This window comes from Miniopterus schreibersii (genome assembly GCF_964146895.1).
Source record: "Miniopterus schreibersii genome assembly, chromosome: 18".
NCBI lineage: Eukaryota > Metazoa > Chordata > Mammalia > Chiroptera > Miniopteridae > Miniopterus > Miniopterus schreibersii.
In genome coordinates, this window is record NC_138121.1 from 7,377,756 (window position 1) to 7,402,603 (window position 24,848).

At 51.6% G+C, this 24,848-nt stretch overlaps 1 protein-coding gene across 4 annotated transcripts in view; it reads right to left on the reverse strand.

Annotated features, from left to right (window-relative positions):
- Window positions 1-1,067: 1,067 nt before the first annotated feature.
- The window catches only part of CYP2S1 (cytochrome P450 family 2 subfamily S member 1), a 53,215-nt gene continuing 29,434 nt past the window's right edge, over window positions 1,068-24,848 (reverse strand). Inside the window, exons 2-10 of one of the 4 annotated variants that reach the window (XM_081119149.1) lie at window positions 11,334-11,460; window positions 9,746-9,911; window positions 7,681-7,830; window positions 7,168-7,328; window positions 6,840-7,019; window positions 4,980-5,121; window positions 3,693-3,880; window positions 2,358-2,499; window positions 1,068-2,278 (exon numbers count right to left, since the gene is read on the reverse strand). In XM_081119149.1, the coding sequence (XP_080975275.1) occupies window positions 2,097-2,278; window positions 2,358-2,499; window positions 3,693-3,880; window positions 4,980-5,121; window positions 6,840-7,019; window positions 7,168-7,328; window positions 7,681-7,830; window positions 9,746-9,911; window positions 11,334-11,429 (1,407 nt within the window). In that variant the 5' untranslated portion in view covers window positions 11,430-11,460 and the 3' untranslated portion in view covers window positions 1,068-2,096. Of the gene's footprint in view, window positions 2,279-2,357; window positions 2,500-3,692; window positions 3,881-4,979; window positions 5,122-6,839; window positions 7,020-7,167; window positions 7,329-7,680; window positions 7,831-9,745; window positions 9,912-10,808; window positions 11,025-11,333; window positions 11,463-24,848 lie in introns of those variants that run through there. The other 3 variants (XM_081119150.1, XM_081119148.1, XM_081119151.1) reach the window with 3 other exon arrangements.

The window sequence follows — 24,848 nt, forward strand, 5'->3', positions numbered from 1 at the left end:
TTTCCACATTTCCTCTTTGAAATTTAGTGTCTTTAAGATGCTATATCCTCAGTCAGGCTGTGATCAGCTGGAAAGCGGTGAAGTTGGGATCTGATCCCAATCTCATCTTTCAGTTCTTTCTTATATCACTGTTCTGGGCTACCTCTATAGAACTTAAGCCAAAAAATAAAGTGGTAACATGGAAAAATTTTAAAAACTTTAGGCCCTGGCTGAGTAGCTCAGTTGGTTAGAGCGTTGTCCTGATACACCAAGTTTGTGAGTTCAATCCCTGGTCAGGGTACATACAAGAATCAATCAATGATGCATAAATGAGTGGGACAAATCGATGTCTCTCCTTTCTCTCTACAATCAATTTTTAAAAAAAAAACACCAAAAAAACGCATACATGCATCGCCGAAGCCTTCAAGGCCAGATAAACTGACATCTGTAAACTTAGAGAAACTCCTAGAAAAGTGAGGCGCATGGACAGGTGGATAGAAATGTGCTGAAGTGAACTGAAGCCGGTGGCACACAGGGGTTCCCGAGTAATTCCCTCAATGTGGCTGCACATTTGGAATTTTGAAAATTGTCACAAAAACTAGCAGAAAAGTAGATGAAGTAAAACTAGCAGGGAGGGAGGGGTGGTTATCAAATGAGGCCAGGGACTGAACTAGTCTGCTTTTGCGTTTGAAAACTTCCTTCTAACTGACGAAGAAAGCGATGCTTCTGGTTTCTTTTCTTAGAGAAGGCAGGAGGAGAGGCTGAGAAAGGGGTGGAGTGGGGTTAGGGTTTGTTTCAGCCTCTGCTTTCAGACTGGGAGTTCCCAGGGCTTGGATGGGTCCCTTTCAGGCTTTCCCTGGCCAGCCCCCCCCAGGCCAGCTGCTCTGCGGTTACCTTCTCCCTGCCCCCCCCCAGTCCCACCGGAAGTGAGCCCAGGCCAGGCCCCTCCCCCCCACATCTGGTACTGATGTCAACAGCCAGGGTGGGCGGGGGCCGTGTGTTTTTCAGCTCCCACCCAGCCTCCAGGGAGGGGTGGACACCCCCATCCCCACCCCTTACTCACAATCTCAGACACTGTCACACACACTAGGTTCTGCCACAGAGCTGGCCCGCAGGCCAGAAACAAACTTTTATTGCAAAACAGGGACCTTCCAGTCACAAGGCCAGCAGACCTGGCCTCTTCCCTGACATGGGGAGTTGGAATCTGGCCCCTACTTGGTCCTCTAGGCCCCTTCCCGAGTCGTCTTGGGTCTTAGAGTAGGGACGGTGGGTCAGTGTGTGCTGAGGGGGCAGGAGGCTTTCAACACAGTATATGAGCTGGGGGTGTGTATGTGTTTGCCCGGGTGGGGCTCCCTCTGGTGTGAGGGTCCTTGTGTGTCCTAGTTTACTCGGTTCCCAGGCCTGTGTGCACCACCGCACAATGGGGGGGTATATCCATATTTGGGAGAATTTGGGGATCAGGATCCTCGGAAAGGGGTACGTCCTCAAAGGCGAAGGTGCGAGGAGGCCAGGCTGTGACTCTATCTCAGTGGGAAGATATTTAGGAGTTAGGACGCGGCCGCGTGTGAGCTGGCTGTGTTTCAGTGGTCGGGGGAGCGTGGCTGGTGATGGTCACGTGCCTGGATAGTGGTGTGGTCACTCAAGGGCCGAGGACAGCCTCTCTGTGAGGTGACATGACCCAGGAAGGTGCATGTTCTCTGCACCAGGCTCCCAGAGACGGTGGTAGTTAAGTTTGGTGGGTGATGAGGGCGTGCAGGCCGTGAATAGGGTGGCTGTTTTGGTGGCAGCTGAAGTCCCACACATGTGTTGTGAGTCCAGGGGAGTTGGTGGGTTATCTGGACACATGGTTGTGATTCCAGACAGACTAAGCTCATGTTTTTAGAAAGTTTGTGTGGCCCAGTTGCCTCGTGGTTGTGTATGGGTATGTAACAGTTGTATGTCTCAACAGCTGTGTGGGCCGGTGAGTGTGGCTCTGTGAGTGTGACCCTGTGTGAATGTGGTTTCCTGTGGTGTAGACTTGTGGCTTTGGACACAGCCATGTCCATGCCCAAGGTTGAGGACACCACCTCCCAAAGCCCCCTCCTTTATTTGGTCCACGTGATGGGGTGGGGTGGAGGTCAGCGGGGCCGAACTTGCAGCTGGAAGTTTGGGGGGATATTGAAAAGGCCACTGACAGCTGGCTGGAGGTTCAGGGCAGCTGGCGGGCACGGGCTCTCCAGGGAGAAGGCCTGCAGGATGGCGGTGACAAGGAGGAAGAGCTCCGCTCGCACCAGGCCCTCCCCGAGGCAGACACGCTTACCTGGAGGAGAGGGAGATAGTGCTGGGCCAGCCCTCCTCACACCCCAGCCAGGGGTGGGCAGGGACGGCCCAGCAAATACCTAAGGAGAAAGGCAGGAATGCCTCCTGCTTCTTGAACCTTCCATCTGCATCCAGGAATCGGCCTGGGTTGAACTCCTCTGGCTGCTCGAAGACCTCGGGGTCGTGCAGGACAGAGCCCAGGAGGGGGAAGACCTCAGTACCCTGAGGGGAAGTCACAATAAAATCACAAATATCCTTCCCTTCCCTGCCCAAGTCCCTATGGCTGAACACAAGCATCTGCACTGTCGTGGACGCCAGTTCACAACACATAATAGCATTGACACGTAACAAGCTTATTACGGGCCAGCAGTTTATTAAGCATTTTATGTATATTACCTCACATGTAACAGGTGCATGCCTTCCACACACATAAACTCACTAAATATTTTAACAAGCCTAGGAAGCAGCTGCTAATATGATCCCCATTTTAAAGATGGGAAAACTGAGGCCCAGGGCACTTAAGCAACTTGCCTGAGGCAACATTGGACATAGCTTGTTATTTTTACATTTTGTTTTCAAACCTGGCACAGAGCAGGTCCTCAATCACTGGTGCCTGTTATTACTGTTGTGACCATCAGTAGTGGTTGTCATTGCACAGTCACTGCATTAACAATAGTGGCTGCTGCTGCCTTGGACACAGGACCCCCACCTGGTACTGAGAGCCAAGTGGTGTTTTACAAGCATTGCCTCGTAGATTCCCTACAATCCTGGCTAATACTATTATCTTTCCCAATTTAGAAGAGGGCGGATGGGGGCTCAGAGGGCAGAGCAATTTGCCCAAGGCCCCTGCTGAAAGACTGGATTCTAATTGCCATGGGGTTGATTCTGCTACAGTGAAGCTCAAGGAGGGAGCAGCTTGTGGGAAGGTGCCTTGGGTTTCTGGGAAGACATCGCCCCCTGGTGGTACTGGCTCAGAGCTGCTCTCCAACGAAGGGGCAGGAACAGGGGTGGGGAGGAGAGAAGGGGAGGGGCAGATAGGGGGGGAGTGTGTGGAGAGGGAGGAAAGAGACTGTGTGTTTGCAGCAGGGGCTGAGAGTCAGGGCCTCTGTTAGCCCTCAGTCCTCAAATTGCTTCCCTGCCTGTCACTTCCTCTGATGGTCCCAATCACCCAGGAACAAGATAGAATTAGGATATCCACGGACATATGGGGAAACTGAGACCCAGAGTCAGAGTCAAAGGGTAAGAGATATGCAGACAGAGAGAGAGAGAGAGAGAGAGAGAGGGGAGGGGGGGAGATCAGAGAGGGAGAGATATGAGAGAAAGACCAAGATCCAGAAAAAGTCAGAGAAACACAGATAGCAAGACTCAGGCCCAAGGCAGAGACACTGCTGGGCATAGCTGCGCCGCAGACCTACCTGGGGCAGGGTGTACCCTCGGAAGCAGGTGGTCCTCGTGAGGGCGCGGGGTATCCCCATGGGCACCAGTGCCAGCAGCCGCTGCGCCTCGTGCAGAACCGCGTCCGTGTATGGGAGGCGAGCTCGGTCCCCCAGGCCTGGCGCCCGGCCAGCCCCCAGCTCCCTTGTCAACTCCTCCTGCACGCGCTCTGCCCCCAAGAAGAGGAGGAGTGAGGCCAGAGGAGGGGTGGGGACCTCTCCTTGGAAGCCCCATCTTCTCGAGCAGCTGTGGTTAGGGGTGAGGCTGGTGGGCAGGGAGGAGGACAGTCTCCCAGCCATCGCCAAGCCTGGGTCCCACACATTCTGTGTGCTGGGCATTCCTTCTCTCCTCTCTTAACTCTCGCAGCAATCCTGTGAGCTAGGTATCAGTATCTGTCCCCATTTCCCAAATGAGGAAACAGGCCCACAGAGCTGACGTCACAGCTGACTCCATTCAACCAAGGCCACCACACCCCAAGTCCCATCTTCCAGGTCAGCCCACCGCACTGGCTCGACAGCATTTCCCTGCCTGACGTGAGATGCTGGAGCTCCCTGGGGCTTGTTACCAGCCCTGCACCGTCCCCCACCATCCCAGCTTCAGTTCCTTCTTGTGTTCTCAGGACCACAATTTGTTTTTCATCTCTAGTCCCGACCCTCCTGGATGCCTCCTCACAGGTGGCCCCAGGCCCCTTACACTCAAAGTGTCCCAAACTGGCCTCAGTGTCTCCCGTGAAACAGCCTCTCATCCTTTCTGCCTCCATCTTGGGGTAGCCCCACATTCCCACAGTTCCTGGCCAGAACCCTGGATGTCTCCCTCCCCCACCATTCTCCACCACCTGCCTACTTGGCCCCTTCTTTTTTCCCTACAGCTTGACCCAGCCCAGTCCTCTCCCACCCAGGTCCCTACCCAGTCTTCCCTCCTTGGGCTCCTGGCATCCCCTGTCACCCCTTACAATCTACCACCTCATGGCAGCCCAAAGAATTTTTCTAAAATGCTAATTTGGCCCCGCTCTCCCTCACTCAACATCCTTCCATGGCTCCCCATTGCTCAGGATTAGGTGACAAGGCCCCGAGACATCTCCTGCCTCATTTCTCACTATGCCTCATGTGGCAACCAGCAATCCCTCACTTCTCACTCCTCAGGCCCCCAGGTGCTGGGCTCATGGTCACCTCCTGGCTCTGGCTCAGCCTGTCCACCCTCCTCAACATTCTTCCTCTCCAGCCCCCGCTTCTGTTCCCAGGGCCTGGCTGGTGGAAAATGGCTCCTACCTTGGACCTGAGGGTATTTCAGCAGGAGCAGGAGGGTGTAGCGGATCATGGCGCTGACCGTAGCCGTCCCGGCGAACAGCAGATAAATGACAGTCATCAGCAAGTTCTTGTCAGTGAATTCTGTGTTTGGATCGTGCTTGTCCTGGGAGAAGAGACCGGGCAGAGGGGCTCAGAGAGAGAGCACAACCTGCAGGGAGCAGGGGCCCCGCGCAGCCAAGCTTGGGGTGCAGCATGGCCGGGTCAAGCTTTGTCAAGGAGTTTAAAGAAATGTTTGGGAAAGTCAGGAAGTGGACTCTTCACATTACTCTCTCTGGTTGAAATGTTTTTAAAAATGAAAGGGAATGGCCACTATAAACAAACAAACAGAAAATGACAAGTGTTGGTAAGGATGTGGGGACACTGGAACCACTGTCCCCACTAGTGAGGATGTAAAATGGTGCAGCTGCTCTGGAAAATAGCATGGCAGCTCCTCAGAGAAACTAAAATAGAATCACTGCATGATCCAGCAATTCCACTGGGCTTATCTCCAAAAGAAGTGAAAGCAGGGTCTCGAAGAGATATTTGTGCACTCATGTCCGTAGTGGTGTCAACCACAAGAGCCACGGGGGGGAGTAACCCAAGCGCCCGTGGATGGATGGATGGATGGATGGATACATGAAATGTGCCCCATCCATCCCATGGAGTATAATTCAGCCCTGAAGAGGAAGACACCCCACCACAGGCTGCAGCGTAGAGAAACCGCGAGGCCAGCGCTCCATGAAATAAACTAGTCAAAACGGGCTCGTACTGTGAGGTTCCGCTTACATGAGGTCCCCAGGGCAGGCGAATGCATGAAGACGCAATAGACGGGTGCCGCCAGGGGCTGGGTGGGGCTCGGGGAGCAGCCTTGAGAGTCTGGCACTTTAGCTCTGACAAGGGCACTGAAGATGGGTTCCACAGCGGCGGAAACACACTTAACGCTGAAGTGTCCGCTCAAACATGGTCAGGATGGTGAATTTTATGTTATGTGTATTTTACTACAATTATTATCGTCATTACTTTAAATATGTTTTCATTGATTTCAGAGAGGAAGGGAGAGGGAGAGAGAGAGAGAAACATCAACGATGAGAGTCAGTGATCGGCTGCCTCCTGCACGCCCCCGACTGGGGATGAGCCACAACCTGGGCACGTGCCCTGACCGGGAATCGAACCGTGGATCTCCTGGTTCATGGGTCTATGCTCAACCACTGAGCCGTGCTGGCCGGGCTACAATTATTTTTTTTTATTTAAAAAAAATAGAAAAGAAATGGGGCCACACGGATAAGAAAAAATGCTCTCTCCAGGAACAAGGTGGCTGCATTTATTCAAAGGATGTGGCCCTGAGTAGTTTCCATAATTCCAGAGTTTGTACAATGCAAAGCTAGTTATTTCTACAGGAGTCACCTTAATTCTCATATAATAATACTGCTCTTATATAATTAATAAAGCAGACTTTATTAGCACAGTTTGCTACTGCAAGGTTTCATAAGGAAATGGCTAAGTCACAGGAGGTGCCCTGTGTGGGCAGGGGGAGCGAGGAGCAGGGTGCAACGATGGTGGCCTTGCTGGTGGCAGGTCACTGGGCACGGGGCTGAGGTTGGAGGAAGTAGAGAGAGGAGAGATGCGAGAGACTCAGCCACGCGTTAGGTGGGGGTGGGGAGGGGCGGAGAGAACTGTACCAGAAAGAAGAGAGGTGCACACACGTGTGCAGGCAGATTCATGAAGACGTGGAGAGAGAGAGAGAGAGAGAAATGGCCTGACCTGTTCCCGGCCACACCCGGGTGGAAGACAGCCAGGCCACCAGCCCCGCTCAGGAGCCCCTCTGCACCCCAACCTGCCCACCTTTGCCATCTTCAGCAGGAAGGCATCCACAACATCACGTGCAGGGCCTGAGGTGTCCACACCCCCCTGGTGCCGCTGCACCTGCTCAATGGCAAAGGTGGCCAGGGTGCCCAAGTCGCCGAGGAGCTGGGTGCGGGGTCCCGGAAGGGGCTTCAGGAGCCAGGAGAACATCTCGTAGGCCTGTGGGGAGAAGGGCAGCTGTTCCTAGGGGGGCCTGGCCCCGCGCCAAGGTGGAGGGGCAGGTGGATGGGGTGCTCCGGGGGTCACCTGGAAGAGGGAGGCGGGAGCTCCTGAGGGAAGTGGCTGGAGAGGGGTGTCACCCGCTTACCTGGCCCCACGGGGAACTGATTCCCAGCAGGATGCCGCCAGCAGCCCGGACCACAGCCTGGAACTCCTCATCCTCGTAGGGGAAACGGAGGCCCAAGGTGAGGGAGCAGATGACATTGGAGGTGGCCTGGGCCAGCAGCAGGGAGGGGTCAAATGGCTGTCCTGGTGGGAAGGAGGCAAGGGGCACTGTGGTGATGGAGTCGGAGAGGACTGGCTCCATGGGGCCAGATGCAACCACAAAGAGAAAGGCACAGAGCCAGAGACAGACAGACAGGGACAGAGAAACAGACAAGAGAAGAGAGACAGAGACAAATAGGGAGGAGAGACAGAGACAAACAGGAGAGAAAACGAGAGAAGAGGCAGAAAGTGATGTGACAATACAGACTCTCGGGGAGACAGCAGGGCAGTGACAGAGGTGAGGGGGGAGGTGAATAGAGCCCCAGCCCAGGCACCGTGGGAGGGTCCTCCCCGCACCCGCAGGACCCCAGGGCCCTGGCTGCCCTGCCCTGCTGACCTTCTGTCCCCTGGAAGGCCTCCACCAGGCACCGGGCCTCGGCGCTGATCAGCTCCTCGCCTTCCCGCCGCCCCATGCCCAGGTCCCGCAGGGCGAGCGTGGTAAATTTCCTCAGCTGCCTCCACCGCTCCCCGTTGGAGAAGAAGACCCCTGCGCGGAAGGCTGGACTCAAGGAGGGCCGGCTCCTGTCCCCATCCCCTAGGACCACCGCCTTCCCCCCAGTGAGGTGCCCTGAGGGGGCTCTTCAGGCCCTGTCCTGAGTCCACACCTGCCCAGTCCAGGGCAGAGGCTCCGTGGGTGCTTAACAAATACCTAACCCCGGGCCAGAGGGTGACATTCTCCTGCGGAGCTGGTAACGGGTCAGCCAGGCTCCTGTTCTGTAATTAACCAGGTGAGTGAAGGTTCCTTCCTTCCTTCCTTCCTTCCATACAGCTTTTTATTTTTCTTTTCACTCACCCATACCCGTCCCCTTCCCCCCTCTTCCTTCCTTCCTTCCACCCCAACATTTATGGAGCACTACCTGGTCCCTTGCCCCAGGGGAGGTTGTTTGAAGGTTGAACAGGGAGTTAGAAGGTGGAGCTGCACTGTGTTCCTCCTCGATCCAAGACACCCGCTCCGGACGGACCCTTCCCTGCTCTGAGCTCAGTGTTCCTTCCCACTTGTAGAATTTTGGCCTGTAGTGGCCCCCTGGATGCCTCCTTCCAGGTGTCCCCTGCCTACCCGGCCCTCCTCTGTGTCCCCAACGCCTCAACATCTCTCTTCTTCCCTGTTCTCAGCCCACCACCCTTTGCCCCACTTGGAGCTGTGGATTCCTCTCCAAACCGCCTCCCTTCCAAACCCAAGGCCCCAGCCCTGGTCCAGCCCAGTCCCCTCCCTGGGCTCCCACACAGCTCCCAACCAGGGGATCTTTCTAACTCTGTACCTTTTCCCTGCTTAATATCTACCACTCCCCAGAACACCCAAAGGCCAAACACTGTGTGACTCAGGCCCCCCTGACCAGGCGCTGCCAACTTCGACTTTATGATTCATCCCACTCCATCACTGCCTTCTCTCACTTCCTCAGAGGTGTCAGGATTCCCCCTCTAGGCCTGTTCCCTCTGCCTGGATCACTCAGCTAGCTCTCCATTCTCCCTGAATTAACTCCACTCATCCTTCACATCACAACTCAAATGTCATCTCCTCTGAGAAGCCTTTCCAGATTTCTCCCATTCTTCCCCCACTCTATCCCCAGGCCTGTACAGGTCCCATGTCCTGCTCTCAAGGCTGTACCCCTCATTTTAGAATTCTGTTCTCTCCCCTCACTGTCTTATTGCAAACCCACCTCTCCCACAGTGAGACAGGACACCACATCTGTCTCGGTTACCTGTGTCCCCAGTACCCAGCGCAGGGCCAGGCATAATGCAAACTTGTCAGTTGAATGAATGAATACTTGGTCTCACCTCCATGCTTTTGTACTTGCTGGTCTCTGCCGGGAACACCTTCCCCGCTCCTTCTGTCACAGCTCAGATACCCCATCTTTCAGGAAAGGTTCCTGGACACCTCCCAGCAAACAGGCTGGGTGAAGACCCTCCTCCTATTCCTAGAGTCTCAGGACTTCCCCCATCCTGGCCCTGACCCCTCTGCCAGTCCGTCTCTCATTCCTGACCTCTCCAGACTGTCACTGTCTGGTGACCGGTGTTTCTCCCCACAGGTCTAGGCACTGAGGGAGGGCCAGAGGGGACTGTTTAGTCGCTGCTGTGTGGGACTCTGGCTTTCGGTCTTAGCAGGGAGAATCGTTTCTAGATTTTGTGTTTGCACCTCAGTTAGTGCCCAGTGCCTTCAAAGCTTGCGCCTCCCTCCCAGCCCTGGGGCTTTGCCTGGACCAGAGGGGACACTGCTGCGCCCTGGTGACTCCCAGTGCTTGCTTTGTGCAAGGCCCAGGCCTCACTACGCTGTGTGCAGGCACAGGCACAACGATCATTCCATTTTATCGATGAGGAAACAGGCCCAGTGACACTAGGCCCGCACACAGGTCCCACACGAGTACGCAAAGCAGGCTCCGAGGGCCGCCCCACTCGGGACTCACCATGGCCGTCAAAGGTCGGGTCCAGAGTTGCCAGCGTCCCCCGCCCGCCGAACTCCTCTGCCTGGCCCCCCAGGGCTTCCTGCACCGCCTCGCGCCCGACCAGCACCACCACGCGCCGCCAGGGTCCCAGGTGCACGGTGAACACGGGTCCGTACTTCCCACTCAGCTGGGGCAGGGGAGAAGGGGCGGCACTCGTCCAGGCTCCCTCTCCCTCGCGTCCCTGTCGTCCAGGCTCCCTCTCCCTCGCGTCCCTGTCGCTGGGCGAGCCACCGAGAAACCACCCGCATGTCCCCAGCTCCCTCCCCAGCACCCTATCCTCTTACCTCCTGCGTGGCCCTAACTTCTGACCTGGGGACCACCCAGAGCCCACCCCTCCCCTCCCAGTTCAGGCAGGAGGCAGCAAAAATGGGGAGCTGCCGCCTGGGTCTCCCCCAGCTCCTCAGCCTCCCCCGCCCCACTCGCCACCCTTCTCAAGCACCGCTAAGTCCTCAGATTCTGAAGCACACACCGCTGAGCGTCTGCCACCCCTCCCCAGGAAACACCCCCATGCCCTGGGAGTCCCCCAGGCTCCTGTGGAATGGGGAACCCCTGGCTTCTTCACGCCCCCAGCCCCCAAAGGTTGGGACCGCTTCCCCTTCTTCCTTGCTCTCCTTCCCTCCTCTGTCCCGGGAGCTCCCGGCGCCACCTGCCCCCTATTCCAGATTCCCCGCAGAGGGGTCCCGGCGCCCTCCAGCCTCTGCCCCCACTCCCCCAGGCCCCTCCTCTGCTCTGCGGGTCCCCAGAGAGCTCAGCGGTGTCTGCCCCCCCCGCCCCCGCGGTCACAGCAGCGGCTTCCCTCCGGCTCCACGACCCGTCCCGCTCAGCCCCCCCGGCCCCCGGGCTTCTGTGGGCTCCTCTGCCCTGGGCCCCCCTGGCTCCTGCTTTCACCCTACTCCGCAATCCAGGCCCTGCCCCCCCATCCCCCCCCGCCGGCCCCCGGCTCCCGCCCCCCCCCCCCGGGAAACCCGCAGCCCTTTGCCCCGGGGCCCGCGCTGCCCCTTCCCGGGGCGTCCCCGCGCCTCACCCGCAGGAGCCCCGCGTACAGCGCCCCCGGCCGGAGCTGCAGGAGGTTCCCCAGCAGCGGCAGCGGCGCGGGCCCGGGGGGCAGGCGGCCCCGAGCGCGGGCCCCGGGCAGCGCCAGCGGCAGGAGCAGCGGCAGGAGCAGGAGCAGCAGGAGCAGCAGGAGCAGCGCCCAGGCGCCGGCCGCCTCCATCCCGCCGGCGGCACCTGCTCCGGCCCCCGGGAAACCGGGCGGGGGCGGTGTCTCCCCCAGGCGCTCCCCGCGGCCCTGCCCCCGGGAAACCGGGCGGGGGCGGTGTCTCCCCCAGACGGCCGCCGCCGGGGTCGGGCGCGCGCGGTCCAAAGGTTCTCTCGCCGGTCGCTCAGTTCCAGGGGCGCGGAGGCAGCGCCTTGGGCCCCCAGCAGGGCGTGAACAAACTGGAGGAACCTGAAGCGGGAGGGAGACTTTGGCAGCCTCCAAGAGGCCACACCCCAAGCCCGGCGTGGCCCCCGCCCGCCCCGCGCCGCCCGCCCTGCTCCCGGCTCCCACCTGCCTCCGCAGGGGAATCGGGGTGCGCGTTCCCCGGGGTGCGCCCGTGCGCGCCCGGGTGGTGTCTTTGCGCCAATTTCCTCCAGCGCCTGACATCTTTACCACGAACTAGGAGGAGGGACCTGACCTTTAACAAAAAAGAACCTGAGGTTCAGAGAGGTAAATCGGTTGGCTCTAGGCCACACAGCGAACAGGCGACAGAGCTGGGATTTGAACTCAGGCCCGTTTGAACGCTTGGCCGAATCATTCATTTATTCAGCAGGATGTAAACTGGTCAGGACCATCCTGCCTGAAGCCAGGCTACCTCAGTTCTGTGGACAAAAAGGGGCCACGTGCCAACCTGACAAGCTCAGGGGAGGCCTGCCTGGCGGCCTTGCAAACTCAGAGACCCAAAGTAACCACAAAGGGTGGTCTGAAATTAAAGCTTTTTAACTAAAAGCAGTTTGTGGCAGGTGGTCATAGCCTAGGCTAGAATCTTCCCTGGCAAAAGTCAATCTTTACCTTAACTGAGCCTGTCTATTGTCTTCCATGTCTAGGACAATAACCCTTTGGAATGTCGGGGTAACTACCCTTTTCCGGCTCCTCGGGGCACGACAAAAGCCACTGGCCAGACCGTAAATCCTCTCCTGTTATCATGTTAATTGTGACTGTTAACTCTCCGGCACCCACCTAATAAAAGATGTATGTGTCCATCATTTTACTTTTAATCCAATCCCAGAGGTTTCCGCACTTGGTTTTCTCCCGCCCCCCGATTTATCACCAGTGGATTTCCCGGCGCCCCCCTAACGCCTCCGCCTTTGACTGGACCGTGTAAAACAAGGCACAGCACTGCCATTCTCTGGAGCACTTTCTCAACCTGTTGAGATTTTCCTTGCCAGCAGTTGTCCTCAGTTTGGCTCAAATAAACTCATACAAATTCTTACAGCTTTGGACAGCTTCTTACGTTGACATTGGCAAGTGGAAAGGTGGTGCCTTTTACAGAGGTGAGGAGGGGGGAGGAGGAGGCATGAGGACCAGCCAGGGTGGGAAGCTGGTGGAGCAGGTTTTGCAGGAAGGAGGGGAGCCAGGATTTCTTTTTTGGCCCCAGGAAGTGTGAGGTGCTTTTAGATGTCCCAGGAGTTTGGATTAGAGTTTGGATTTAGAACCTCCTAGCACCCTCCAGAACAAACAAAGGACAACTAAGAACTGGCACCTCTGTCCTCCGTCGTGACAACAAAGAGTAGCCAGCCTCCCTGCCCGGTCTCAGGGCACACCCCCCTGCGATGGCAGAGGCTAGAATCAAGACCAGAGGAGGCTTCAGGGAAGATTCAAGCCATGTTTAGAGGGATGGAGCTCTGGCCTAGAATAAAAATGACAAGATTGCAAAGAGTCTAATGTTTTAAGATGACCATAGATCAGACTGATGAATGTCAGAGGGATGGAGGGGGAGAGAGTAACCAAAGAATTTATATGCAGATATGCACAACCCAAGGACACGGACAATGGTGGGGAGAGTGACTGGGGAAGGGGGAAGGAACGGGGGGGGGGACGACACGACAGGTCATGGGGGAGAAAAAGGGACATCTGTAAGATTTTAAACAAAACAAAACAAACAAACAAAAAAGGATGACCATGACTGCAAGATCCTATAGATATGAAAACTGAAACATTCTTAAGATTCTAAAGATTCCAAGACAAGGCTTCCTACTACCCTGGAAATAAAATTCAAGCTACTCATGGCAGCCTACAAGGCCCTTCGGGATCTGTCCAGTGGCTGCTGAATTTGACATCATCTTGGTCCACTCTAATGTCTGCTCACAATGCTCCACTTATGGTGACATTTTTCTGAAGCACCAAGCCAGCCTCAGGGCCTTTGCACTAACCTTCTCCCCGAAATGCTTGGCCTGGAGATTGAGGTTCGCTCATTTTCTGTTCCCAGGCTCAAATGCCTGTCCCCTCCAGAAGAAACTGCCCCAGACCACATAAACTGAATTAGCATCTCTCCCCATCCCAGACACTGCTTTTATTTATTAAATAAGATGCTATATAAATATTAGACTAATTAATATTTTTAAGCACTTACAATAGTGCCTGGCATAGAGTAAGCTTGGAATGTTTGTTAAATACATAAAACTTTTTCTTCATAGTCTCATTATCACCACCTGAAAGCATCTTACATATTGATTTACATTTTTATTCTGCCTTTCCCCACCAGAATGTTCTCTTCACGGGGGCAGGGGCTTCTGGCTATTTGGCTCACTGATGTGTCCCCACTGTCTGGCGCATAGTAGATGCTTAATAAATATTTTGTTAAGTAAATGATACAATTTGCTAGTCTCTCAAATTTATCTAAAAAGTAGTTAAGGTTTCCAAATTTTCAAATATAAAGAGCAAAGATTGAGAGGTTCCCAATATAGATTTAGCGGTGGCAGGGCAAAGTTGGATTCAGGTAATGACTGTTTCCAAACCCAAGGCAGCATCCTCTAGAGCTCAGACTCGAACCTCTCACACCTTTCCCTCCCATCTCCCAAACTTTTTCTGTTCCATTTGAATGCAGAACCATTAAGCTGCTCTGGCTCCTGCCAACCATTTCCTAAGATGCTTCCTCTACCCCTCTTCCACTCCACCAGCCAGCTAAGCCACATATTTTTATAAAACAAGACAGTTCTTGCCCTGTGGGAATTCCGAAGCCAGCTTCTGAGACTGAACATTTTCATTTCACTTAATGTCTGTGTCACCCCAGGTGCGGTGTGGGGCATGGCACCCAGGGCTGAGGTGCAGCCAGCGGCAGACAAAGGGAAAGACCCCCCCCCACCCCCTGGTTTCGAGGGACGGTGGATGGGGGCAGTGAGCCTGCAGACCTGGGGGCAGGGGCTCCTGGGGAAGACTGGGCTGGAGCCCAGAAGAGGGCACAAGGGAGCCTCAAAGCCAGAAGCCCCGTGACTCAGGCATTTGAAATGAGGAAATGCTCCACCAGAGGAAGATGCAGTGCTGTCTCTAAGAGGAAAAAAAAACCCACCTTCAAACCTAGAGATCAGTCCATAGGGGAAGTAGATGGAGATGCAACGAAGTCATTCCGTGAACTACCTCCCAGGAATCCAAAGAAACACCCCTAGCCACATGCATGGATCTGAACAATCTCAAAAACTGAAGAAAAGGGGCCAGATGCAGAAAGATAGGCTTGTGCTGTGTGCCGCCCTGTGTATAAAGTTTTTAAACCTGCAAAAGAGCACCTTCCCAAATATTATGTGTGGATATGAGGCAGGTGAACAAGAAGCTAGGAAAATCCCTGGGCAAGTGGAACAGGGGACTGAGACAGTTGAACAAAATGGCCAATGTACAGCCAGGGACAGAAGGGCAGACAGCCCCTGGTGCCAGCACCGGGCAAAACCAGCGCCGGACCTGCTCCCGGGGGGCCTTTCCGCCCCTGGCAACTCGCTGGTCACGCTGTGGGACCCCCGACCTCTCCTCCCAGAGTGACTGCTGTTAGCAACCGCCCAGTTTCCCCCACTGTACATGGGGCTCACGCTGTGCGCGCCCCTAGGGACCCGTAACGATCAAAGGCTTCTCAGCAGCGAGCCGGGGGACGCCAGTGCCCCCCTCGGAGGGGCCGCGGGCATCGCAGGATTCAGGCACAGGGTTTCTTTCTCCACGGATTTGCCTTTTAAAATTGACCTCAATACGATTTCACTGTTTTTCTCTGTAGTGTTTTTGCATATCTTTTGTTAGATAACTTCCTAGGTATTTGGTAGTTTTAAACGCTATTTTAAAATGCTGTCTGCTAATTGTTGCTTTCATCTATAAACTCGATATGATTTTGTATCCGGTAGTCTTTCTATGCTCACTTGTTAATTTTTGGATTACAACCACAAATTCTCTCATCTGCAGGTAATGGCAGGTTTGCCTTTTCCTCATCGATCCTTATTTATTTATTTATTTATTTATTTATTTATTTATCTATCTATCTATCTATCTATCTATATTTATTTATTTATTTATTTATTTATTTCCTTGCCTTAGTACAGAGGCCGAGTCCTGCAGCGCATGTTGAAGAGAAGTGGTGAGAGTAGCCTTCCTTGTCTGGCCGCCAATCTCACTATTAGGTATGAAGTTTGCTGCAGGAAACTACCAGATGAAGGCATTTTATTCTCAGTTTGCTAGGAGTTTCTCTTTTAAACCATGAATAGGTGTTAAATTTTGTCAAATTATGTTTCAGATCCACTGAGATCATTGTATCAATTTTCTCTTTTAATCTGTTAACTACATTGAATAATTTTCTAATGTTAAGTCATTCTTTTTTTAAAAAATGTCTTTTAATTGATTTCAGAGAGAGGAAGGGAGAGGGACAGAGATAGAAACATCAACACATCAACGATGAGAGAGTCATTGATCAGCTGCCTCCTGCACGCCCCCTGCTGGGGATCAAGCCCACAACCCAGGCATGTGCCCTGACCGGGAATCGAACCTCAATCTCCTGGATCCTAGGTCGACGCTCAAGCAGAGCCACGGGAGGCCGGGCAAGTCATTCTTCTTAAAGGCATCTAAACTGTATGAACTTTTTATATTTTGCAAGATTCTGTTTCCTGATATTTGACATGATTTTTACATCTAAGTTTATTAGTAAAATTGGCCTGTAGTTTTTTTGTCTAAGGCAGGCTTTGGTATCAAATTTCTGCTGGCTTCATAAAAGCCGCTCTTTTCCTGTTCCCTGAAAGGGTTTGTATAAGGCTGGCATTATTTTCTCCCTAATTTTTTGGTAAAAGTCACTGGTAAAACTCTCAGAATCATTGGAGGGAAAAGTGTTTAATCGTAGATTCAATTTCCTTAATCGTTATAGGACTATTCATATTTATTATTTCTTCTTGTGTCAATTTTGGCAAGTTGTATTATTTTTTAAATTAGGAATTTGTCCACTTAATTTATTTTTTAAAAAATGTTTTGGTACAAAATAGTCTGGTAGTGCCCGGCCGGGTGTGGCTCAGCGGTTGAACATTGACCTAGGATCCAGGAGATCGAGATTCGGTTCCCGGTCAGGGCATATGCTTGGGGTTTCAGGCTTGATCCCCAGTCGGGGGCGTGCAGGGGGCAACCCTCTCATCACTGATGTTTCTATCACTCTCCCTCTCCCTTCCTCTCCCTGAAATCAATAAAGACATATTAAAAAAAAAAAAAAAAAAGTCTGGTAGTCCCTGTCTCTTTTGTTTAAGTTTTTTTTCTTCTAATCTTCATCCAAGGGTATTTTTTCCATTGCTTTTCAGAGAGTGGAAGGGGCAGAGAGAGAGAGAGAGAGGGAGAAACATCATTTCGAGAGAGACACATTACCCGCTCTAACCTAACCAAGTGCTGTAATCTAACCCAGCATTCTAATGAAGGGATTTAATTAATGAAGTGATTTAATCTAAGGAAGCACTTGATTAATGAAGTGATTTAATGAATGAAGCACTTTAATCAACAACTGGCAGACCTAGGGCTCGAACTCAGGTGTGTTTGAATCCAAAGCCTGTGCCACACTGCCCCGGAGACTCTAGCCTCAGGGAACTGTATCATTTTAACCTTTGACAAACCCCCACACACCCAAGTGGAGACCTTCCCATCCAACACCTTTGTTTTGCAAAGGAGGGCCTGGGGCAGAATCGGGGAGTGGCTTGCAAAGGTCACCCACCCATGTATTACAGGTGCAAAGTGCAAGGTGGGGAAGCCAGAGCCATTGGTGGGAATCTCTCCCTGTTGACATTCTGATACCAAGGACTTTGGCAGTTTCTTTCGAAGATAAACACCTATGGCAACAGCCTTAATCTTTTGAGAAATTTCTCCTAGAGGTAGGGCCGTGGCTGAGATGACTTCAGGGAAAGCCCAAACCAGATGCTACAGCAGCTTGGAATCTCTTCCAGGGTCCAAATGCGCAGGGGTTGGACAATCTCACATAATTTGTAGACACTTCAGGAGAGTATGAATCAGCAGAGTCCCAACACACTGACTGCTGATTCAGGCCTCAGAATGAACCTGAACCCTGGTTCTCCACTGAACCCTAAATCCAACCATGGGGGGAAAAGCCAGGGAGGGGGAGAGCCTGGGACAAAGACCAGGAGGTGAGACATATGTGGTCTGATTGGGGGGACTGGGCTGTTTAAGCCAGAGTGACTCCTCAACTCTTTTTTTGCCACAAAATCCACTGCAAATGTGTGGGAGGGAGGGGGTTGAGGCTGGGGCTCCTTCAGGAACGAATCTCCCTTTCCTCCCCTATCACAGGGACTTGATACTTGGCTGTGTTAGTTTTCCATTGCTGCTGTGAAAGAACAGAATTCAACCGATTAAATTTGAAGATCTAAACGGCTTTATTGAGTGATTTATGAATTGAGCCGCATCCCATCTAGCAGCTAGAAAGACACTCCAAAAGATTGTGGAAAATGGAAGGTTTTTATAGAAAGAAGGGTGGGGCAAGGGAGCTATGAACCAAACAGAAAAAGAAAATGAAAAAGAAAAGATTATTTCTAGACCAGGACATCTTTTGGGGGGAAGGAAATGGTGAGGGCTTTTATCATGTAGATTGTCCCTTCTTTCTTGGGTTCTCTTCCAGGGTCGCTGTGACAGATGATCTCACTGGTGTTGAACGGAAAATTCCAGATTGGTCGATTAAGATTCTGCTCCTGAAGGAGCTTGCAACAGCCATTAGGTCAGGTATTAAATCTAGGTTTGGTTTCATGGCCTTTAGCATAAGTGACACCATTTTGGGCCTGTGGTTTTGTGTTTAACAACACCCCCCTTAACTGAAAGATGTGATTTAAAAAAAAAATCTAGGCATTAGGTGACTGTCAGTTCCCCTCAGCAGCTCTGTTGACCCTGGGCGTGGCATGCCGTTTCTGCTTAATCTCTGTGGCACGCACAGGTCATGGTTCCAGGTTTACAATCCTTAAATCGCCCATTCCTTTTCACACCCTTCCTTGACATTCCAGTTTTAGGGAGGTCCTTTGCTTGGCAGTCAGTGGCTGTAAACATGCATTTCAAGCTTTTGAGAGAACACGCCAGGGAGATTATCATGATAACAACAGGCAGGATAACTCCCAATGCCTGGAGTGCGCTTTGGAGCCATAGTTCCCAAGACCCAAACCAATCAAAGGAAGACCCAGTGAAGGAGGCATCTTTTTAAGCCAAGTGACTGCTCAATGATCTTATGTAACTGAGTTTCAGCTTCCCCAGTAACACTGATCCAGATACAGTTGGCCACAGCACAGACACCTCCACGCTCAACTGGAGATAATCGAGGGCTATTCTATTATCAAGAACACCTATGGTCAGAGACTGAGGATCTTTGCTGGGCAGCGAAGGCCTTAGTAATGGAACCCGCAGTGTCTCCAAGGGTTGAGGGGGTTTGGATTATATTCCTATTAGTATCTATTCCTAACCAGGAAAATACAGTTCTACCAAAGTTAGCGAACCTGAATTGTGGAAACCTCTTGGTAGGTAATTTCTAGAACAGTTAGGGGCACAGTTAGATCATCCAGGAGGCATCGCCCAGCTGCGCATCGGCAATCTAAGCATCATAGGCCCAAGGAGAATGGTAAGCACTGCAGACAGGGATAAATCCTGTTTGGGCGCATTTGTCCATTCAAAGCAAGGATTTGTTAGGTTTTCTCCTAGCCTGAAATAAAAAACTGTTCTAAATTCCAGAGGTTACCCCTCTTAGCAATGGTCTGGGAGATACAGACAACGGCATTATCTTTCCAGGCCAATGACAGAATCATCAAGGAAAGAAAGAAAAGACAGGGTTTGTGTTTAGCTCAGCTAGAGAGTCTCCATCCAGCGTGTGGGTGGAAGCAGTCTACATCGATGTCGGCTGCTTCTCTTTCTAGGTCATTTGATTTTAAGATCTCCAGTGTCTGTGCAGGGCCAGCTGTCAGGTGGGGTCTTCTTCAGTTGTGAGATATATTTTATTAAATGTATCCCATAGTATCTCATGATTTAGATGTGATGGCAAGTTATGTATATTTCATTTCAACACATATGTAAAGTACACACAAGTGAGTATCGCTCAATGAATTATTACAAAGTGAAACCCAGGGGAAGAGACGCAATGTTGCCTGAATCCTGGAAGCCCCTCTACTGCTCCTCCCATGACCACTACCTCTCTCCTTCCCCCAAAAAGCACTGCCTGACTTTCATGGCGTTTTAGTGTTTCATGTGTGTGTTTAGCATTTTACCTCCTAAGCATGCATCCTCAAATGTCTTTTTTTGTGGTGGACTCTACATAAATGGAACATTAATATAATACATATTGTTTTGTATCTGGCTCCTTTGCTTAAAATTATGTTCTTGAGATTCATCCTTTAGAGCTGTATTTCATTCATTTTCCATTTCATGAGCATGTTCATGAAACTCATCTGTTCTGCTACTTTGCCTTCATTCTTATGTAGGTATAATCTACGTACAGTAAAGTGCAAAGCTTTCAAGCATACAACTTAAGGAGACATGTTCGGAAGAGATACAGAATTTTTTTTTTGGTACCCTGGACGGCTCTGTCCTGCCACCTCTCCAGCTGATAACCCCCAGTGGAACCACTGTTCTGACCTTTGTCATCTGGAGTACTTTTGTCTGCTTTAAAACTTCACATAAATGAAATTATATATATGTGTGTGTGTGTTTTATAAGTATGCTACACCATCATGACCTCATTAGCTCCCAAAGGCCCTACTTCCTAATACCATAACGTAGGCAGTTAGGATTTCAGCATATATATTTTGGGGGGACACAGACCTTCATTTCACAACAGTGGTATATACACTCAATGGAACACATTTACAGGCGAATTGATACAATGTCTGGACTTTCCTTGAAAAGAATCCTGGTTATTTGGGGCTGTTGGGCAGAGGATTGTTAGAAGTATAGATGGAACAAGATTGGCCATGAGTTCATCATTGTTGAAAATGGATAGTGTATATATCATTATATCTACTTTTGTGTCTGCTTAAAGTCTTCCACAGTAAAATTCTTTTTTCAAAGACAGAAAAGTAAAATAAAATAAAAACAGGGAGGGGTGGAGGCTATTAATTATCTGCCTCAGAAAGGTTGTTAGGAGGAGGGGTTAAGCAAATTAATTTATATTAAACCTAGGTGAAGCATTTAGAACAGTGCCTGACACACGGTCAATGCTCTGTATTTGCTACTAGTTTTTATCTTGTTCTAGTTGAGAAGAAGGTTAAACAAGTTACCAATAGGTGGCGCTGTCTCCCACATCCAGATCCATAAGGAGCCAGGCACAATTTACCCCGGAGTTTGAACCCTGTCCTGCCACTTCCTGGTTGGCATATTTTATGCATTTCTAAAATGGGGACAGCAAGTGTATCCATTCTGAGTTGTTAGGATGATTCAGACACAATGACGTAAAGATGTGCCTGATGTAGTACCTGGTGCGTACCTTTCTGGACACCTCTCTCTCAGGATCTGCCTCTGGGCCCAGCGTTCCTCCTCTTTCCTGTGAGGATTCTCCCAACTGCCCAAAGAATCATGAAAATCCAAAGTGGCTGCAGAGAGGGAGCTTTCTTCCCTGCCCCAGCCTCATCCAAACCAATCTCAGGTCAGCCCTTCAGCCACTAGATGGCGCCGTCTTCACAGGAGACTGAGGAACTATTAGAAATCAAGTTTTCTTGAGATGTGATCAAGATTTGAGGTTATGTGAGTCAGACCCGAGTTTCAATTCTCGTTCTATCACCTATAACCTACATGACCTTATCAGTCTGCCTCTGTTTCCTCCTTTATAGAATGAGTATCTCTCTATAAAATACACCGATCACAAGGATTCAATGTGCTATTGTAGGTTAAACCTTTAATACAAGACGTAAACAAATAGCAGCTGCCATCAACATTAAACTCATCGAGCTTTGCACACAGGACTGGATCAGCCCAGACAAGATCCTTTTTTCAATTCACCCATCTAGATGGGGGGCCTTTTTCTGATCACACAAGGCTGGCCCTGAGTTCAGATTCATGAACCAAGAATTGTCAAGGTTTCTGGTGTTATGGACAACCTCCGTGGACTTCCTGGGAATTGAAGCATTTTCCTAATGTGGGCTTAATTTAAGGGAGTTGTCCAAAGAGACCCTGAGTCTGGCCTGTGGTTGACTGTAAGGCCCCGGAACCAGAAATCAAGCAGCACAATCCCAGAAGGGAAATTCTCCTCCAACCCCCCCACCCCACCCCCGGCTGGACAAGGGGACAGGGTAGAGAAGTAACTTTCAGAGTCTGATTAGCAGCAGCCATGTGGGTTGTCAAAGGGAGTCCCTGCACTGCCCAGATGTTGGCAGCTAGAATGCTTTCTGCAAGTGGCAGAATTGTTGGGGAAGGTGCCTCATGCGCGGGCCTTCCAAGCCCAGCTTGGCTGCATTAGAATGGGCCTTGGGCCTGGAACACCTCCTCGCCAAGAGGTAAGGGGCCCTCACAGCCTGTGCTGGGCTCCCGGCCACGGGAGAGAATATTCCTGTTTCAGACTCAGCGAACACTCTCTAGTTCTGCAGAAATGCACGTGTCCATGACCTTCAGGCGTGCACCTGGAGAGTTCTCCCCCCCTCCCCTCCCCCTCCTCTTCTATTTCTTCTTTTTCTTTTGACAATTCTATAATACATCATCTGTATATTGCAGATTTCTGAATTTCAGACCCCATGAGGGAGGGGTCCAGGGCCTGCCACTGAAGCCTGAAGTGGGGTGTGCACAGTTATGTGGCCAGCTCGGCCGTGGAGTAGATCGGCCGGGCGGGGGACGGATGGATCACAAGACTGAAACCACTTGAGCCTGGTGTGTCTGTTGTCTGTTCCCAGCAACTTTGAATCATGCGCTAATCTCTTCCCTGGGTAGCATTTATTTACTTTTAACCTTGATTGCACAACTTGGTCACCCAGCAAACAATGAGGCAAGAATCTTGGGTGAACAATTATGATATTTAATTAAATTCTAAAGCAACAAGCCGGGAAGTAAACAGTGCCAGAGCTTATTCAATAATTCACAGGGCACTAAAAGCCCAGCACACTGCGTTCTTTTGCTCCCTATCTCATTGGTTGACTTTCAGGCCTCTTGTGCTCACAGGTGGCTGCCACTGCTCCAGGCATCATACCTCTGCATAACCCTCTCCAAAGACAGAAAGCAGGGGGCAGCCTGCACTTCAGGAGGACTTGCCTCACATTCCACTCTCTCTTTACTGAGGGGGAATAATATTTTGAGGGCACCATACCCGTATGTCTCATTGACTATAATTTCAACACATGGAGACACCTAGCCACAAGGAATGCTGGGAAAGCGAGTATTTCCAAACTTTTTTTCTGGGACACAGGCCCTTGCAGTCAGAAGAAAGAGAATGGGAATGTCTGTGGTGTAGGCAATCGACAAACTCGGCGATAGGTGTGTAGACAGTGGTTTAAATTCTCACTCGGCTGTAGAAGTTGGACGGGCCAGTGAATTTATGGTAGTCTGTGGGAGAGTTGCTTTTGTGTGACCTTGAGAAAGGTCTTTGGCCTCTGAGTCTCACTTCCCTTACCTACCTCTTCCCCTCTTGCTCGCTCAACTCCAACCCCGGTGACTCCCTTGCTCTTCCTGTCAGGCCCACCAACCGCAGAGCCTTTGCACTGGCTGGTCTTCTGCTTTGAATGCTCTTCCCCCATACATCCAAATGGCTCCCATCCTTACTTCCTCTAGATCTTTGCCCAAATACTCTCCTTCCCAGAAAGACCTCCCTTCTCTCTAGCATTTCCTTTGCCCTCACCCTTTATTTTTGACTGGAGCATTTATTCCCATCTGCTATAACATATATTTTACTTGTTTATTTATTATCTGTTTCCAAACACATGAGAGTGTCAATACTTTGAGGGGAGGGAATTTTGTCAGTTCTTAAAGCTTTTGGGCTACGTACGTGAGTAAAATGTGTTGAGTGAGTGAATGGTGACTGAATAAATGTGACATGGGGGATGAGTGGATAAACGGTGTGGGATGTCCATACAATGGAATACGGTACAGCCTTAAAAATGAAGGAGATTCTGACACATGCTAGACCATGAATGAACCTTAAAGATATTACTCTAAATGAAATAAGCCGGTCACAAATGGACACGTGCTGTATGATTCTTCTTCTATGAGGTCCCTGGAGTAGTCAAATTCATAGAAATGGAAAGTAGAAAGGTGGTTTCAGGGGCTGGGCGAGGAGGATTGGGGAGTTCGACCTATTTATGATGTTAACTATTTACTCTTTAAAGCCTCTAAATCCATTTTCCAGACACTGGGACGTAAATCAAAGTCCATTTTAACTAGAGACCATGTCATTCACTGTCCACACCAGGACTGTTTTGAGAGGTGCTACTAATAATTAAACACGGACACAAGCCATCAGCCCGACTGTCCCCAGGCAATCCGGGCCAAGGGTCATCCTTGCTTTACGTAACTCACCGCTCCATAGAAGGGCGGCAGAGAGCGAACCTTTGGGCTGTTACAAAATGGGATTCATTATTTGCACAACTGGTTTTACTCAAGGACTGAGAGTTACACAAAAAAACAGTGAAAGTGCTGAGCCCTTTCCCCTGTACACTCCACGTCTCAGAGGCAAGGGCGTGAGTGGGAATCCAGTCCTGGAACCCGCTCCTGCGTGGGGCTGGATAAAATGACCTCTAGGACCAGGCCCCCGTCTGAACCTGCCTCAGAGGCCAGGGCTGCCTGAGGTCAGAGGTGTGCAGCTAGAGGGAGCAGGGAGTTACAGAGGGCAGAGCAGGGGGTGGGCGGGACAGGTCAGAGATGAGAGGACCCCTAGAGACAGGGAGGGGGAATAGATCACGGATGACTCCTGAGCCAATGTCTGAGTCTTAAGTAAAACTGTGATTCCAGCTCCATCTTTCCTGATTTCCTCTTTGAACGTCTCCCTTCATTCTCCCGTAAGCCGAGGTGCACAGACTCTTGTCTGCCTGCAGGTATATCCTAGGTGGTCCTCTTAGAGTCTGTGGCCGGCTCCCTCTGAGAAGTGAAGCTGCCCCTTGGTCCAAGGAGGGGACAGACTGTGGCACTTTCAGTATCTTCCCAGAGTGACCATGTCTGAAGGGCTGTGGCTTTCAAAGACCCCGGAATGCGCCACGTTTCAAATATGCCGCAAAGTCAGACGGAAACGGCGGATGAGCCCTGCTTTCGACCATCCTTGGGTCTGCGTCGTTGGGCCTTTGGATGGCAGCCCGTGCGATCGGGCGGTAGCTTCTGCAATAAACGTATGTGAGCCAGGACTTCCCCCCTAGGGACTGCGCCCAGCACTCCCAGATGTGGCCCCAGACGCCGCAGAACAATAAACAGCAGAGCAACGCGAAAACGGGAACCAACCCGCGTGCCCACGAGCGTGGGAATGAATGAAAACCTTAGGGTCCGCCAGCAATGAGACGCCACCCGGCCACTGAGAAGGGTGACTTAGAACTCCGCGTGCGCGGGGAACACAGGTGCGTGGCCAGAGAAACCAAAGGGGCCGGCGGTGGCACGCGGGTCGCCCGTGTATGTAAAACGCGCTCGCGCCCGCCAGCCAAGCCC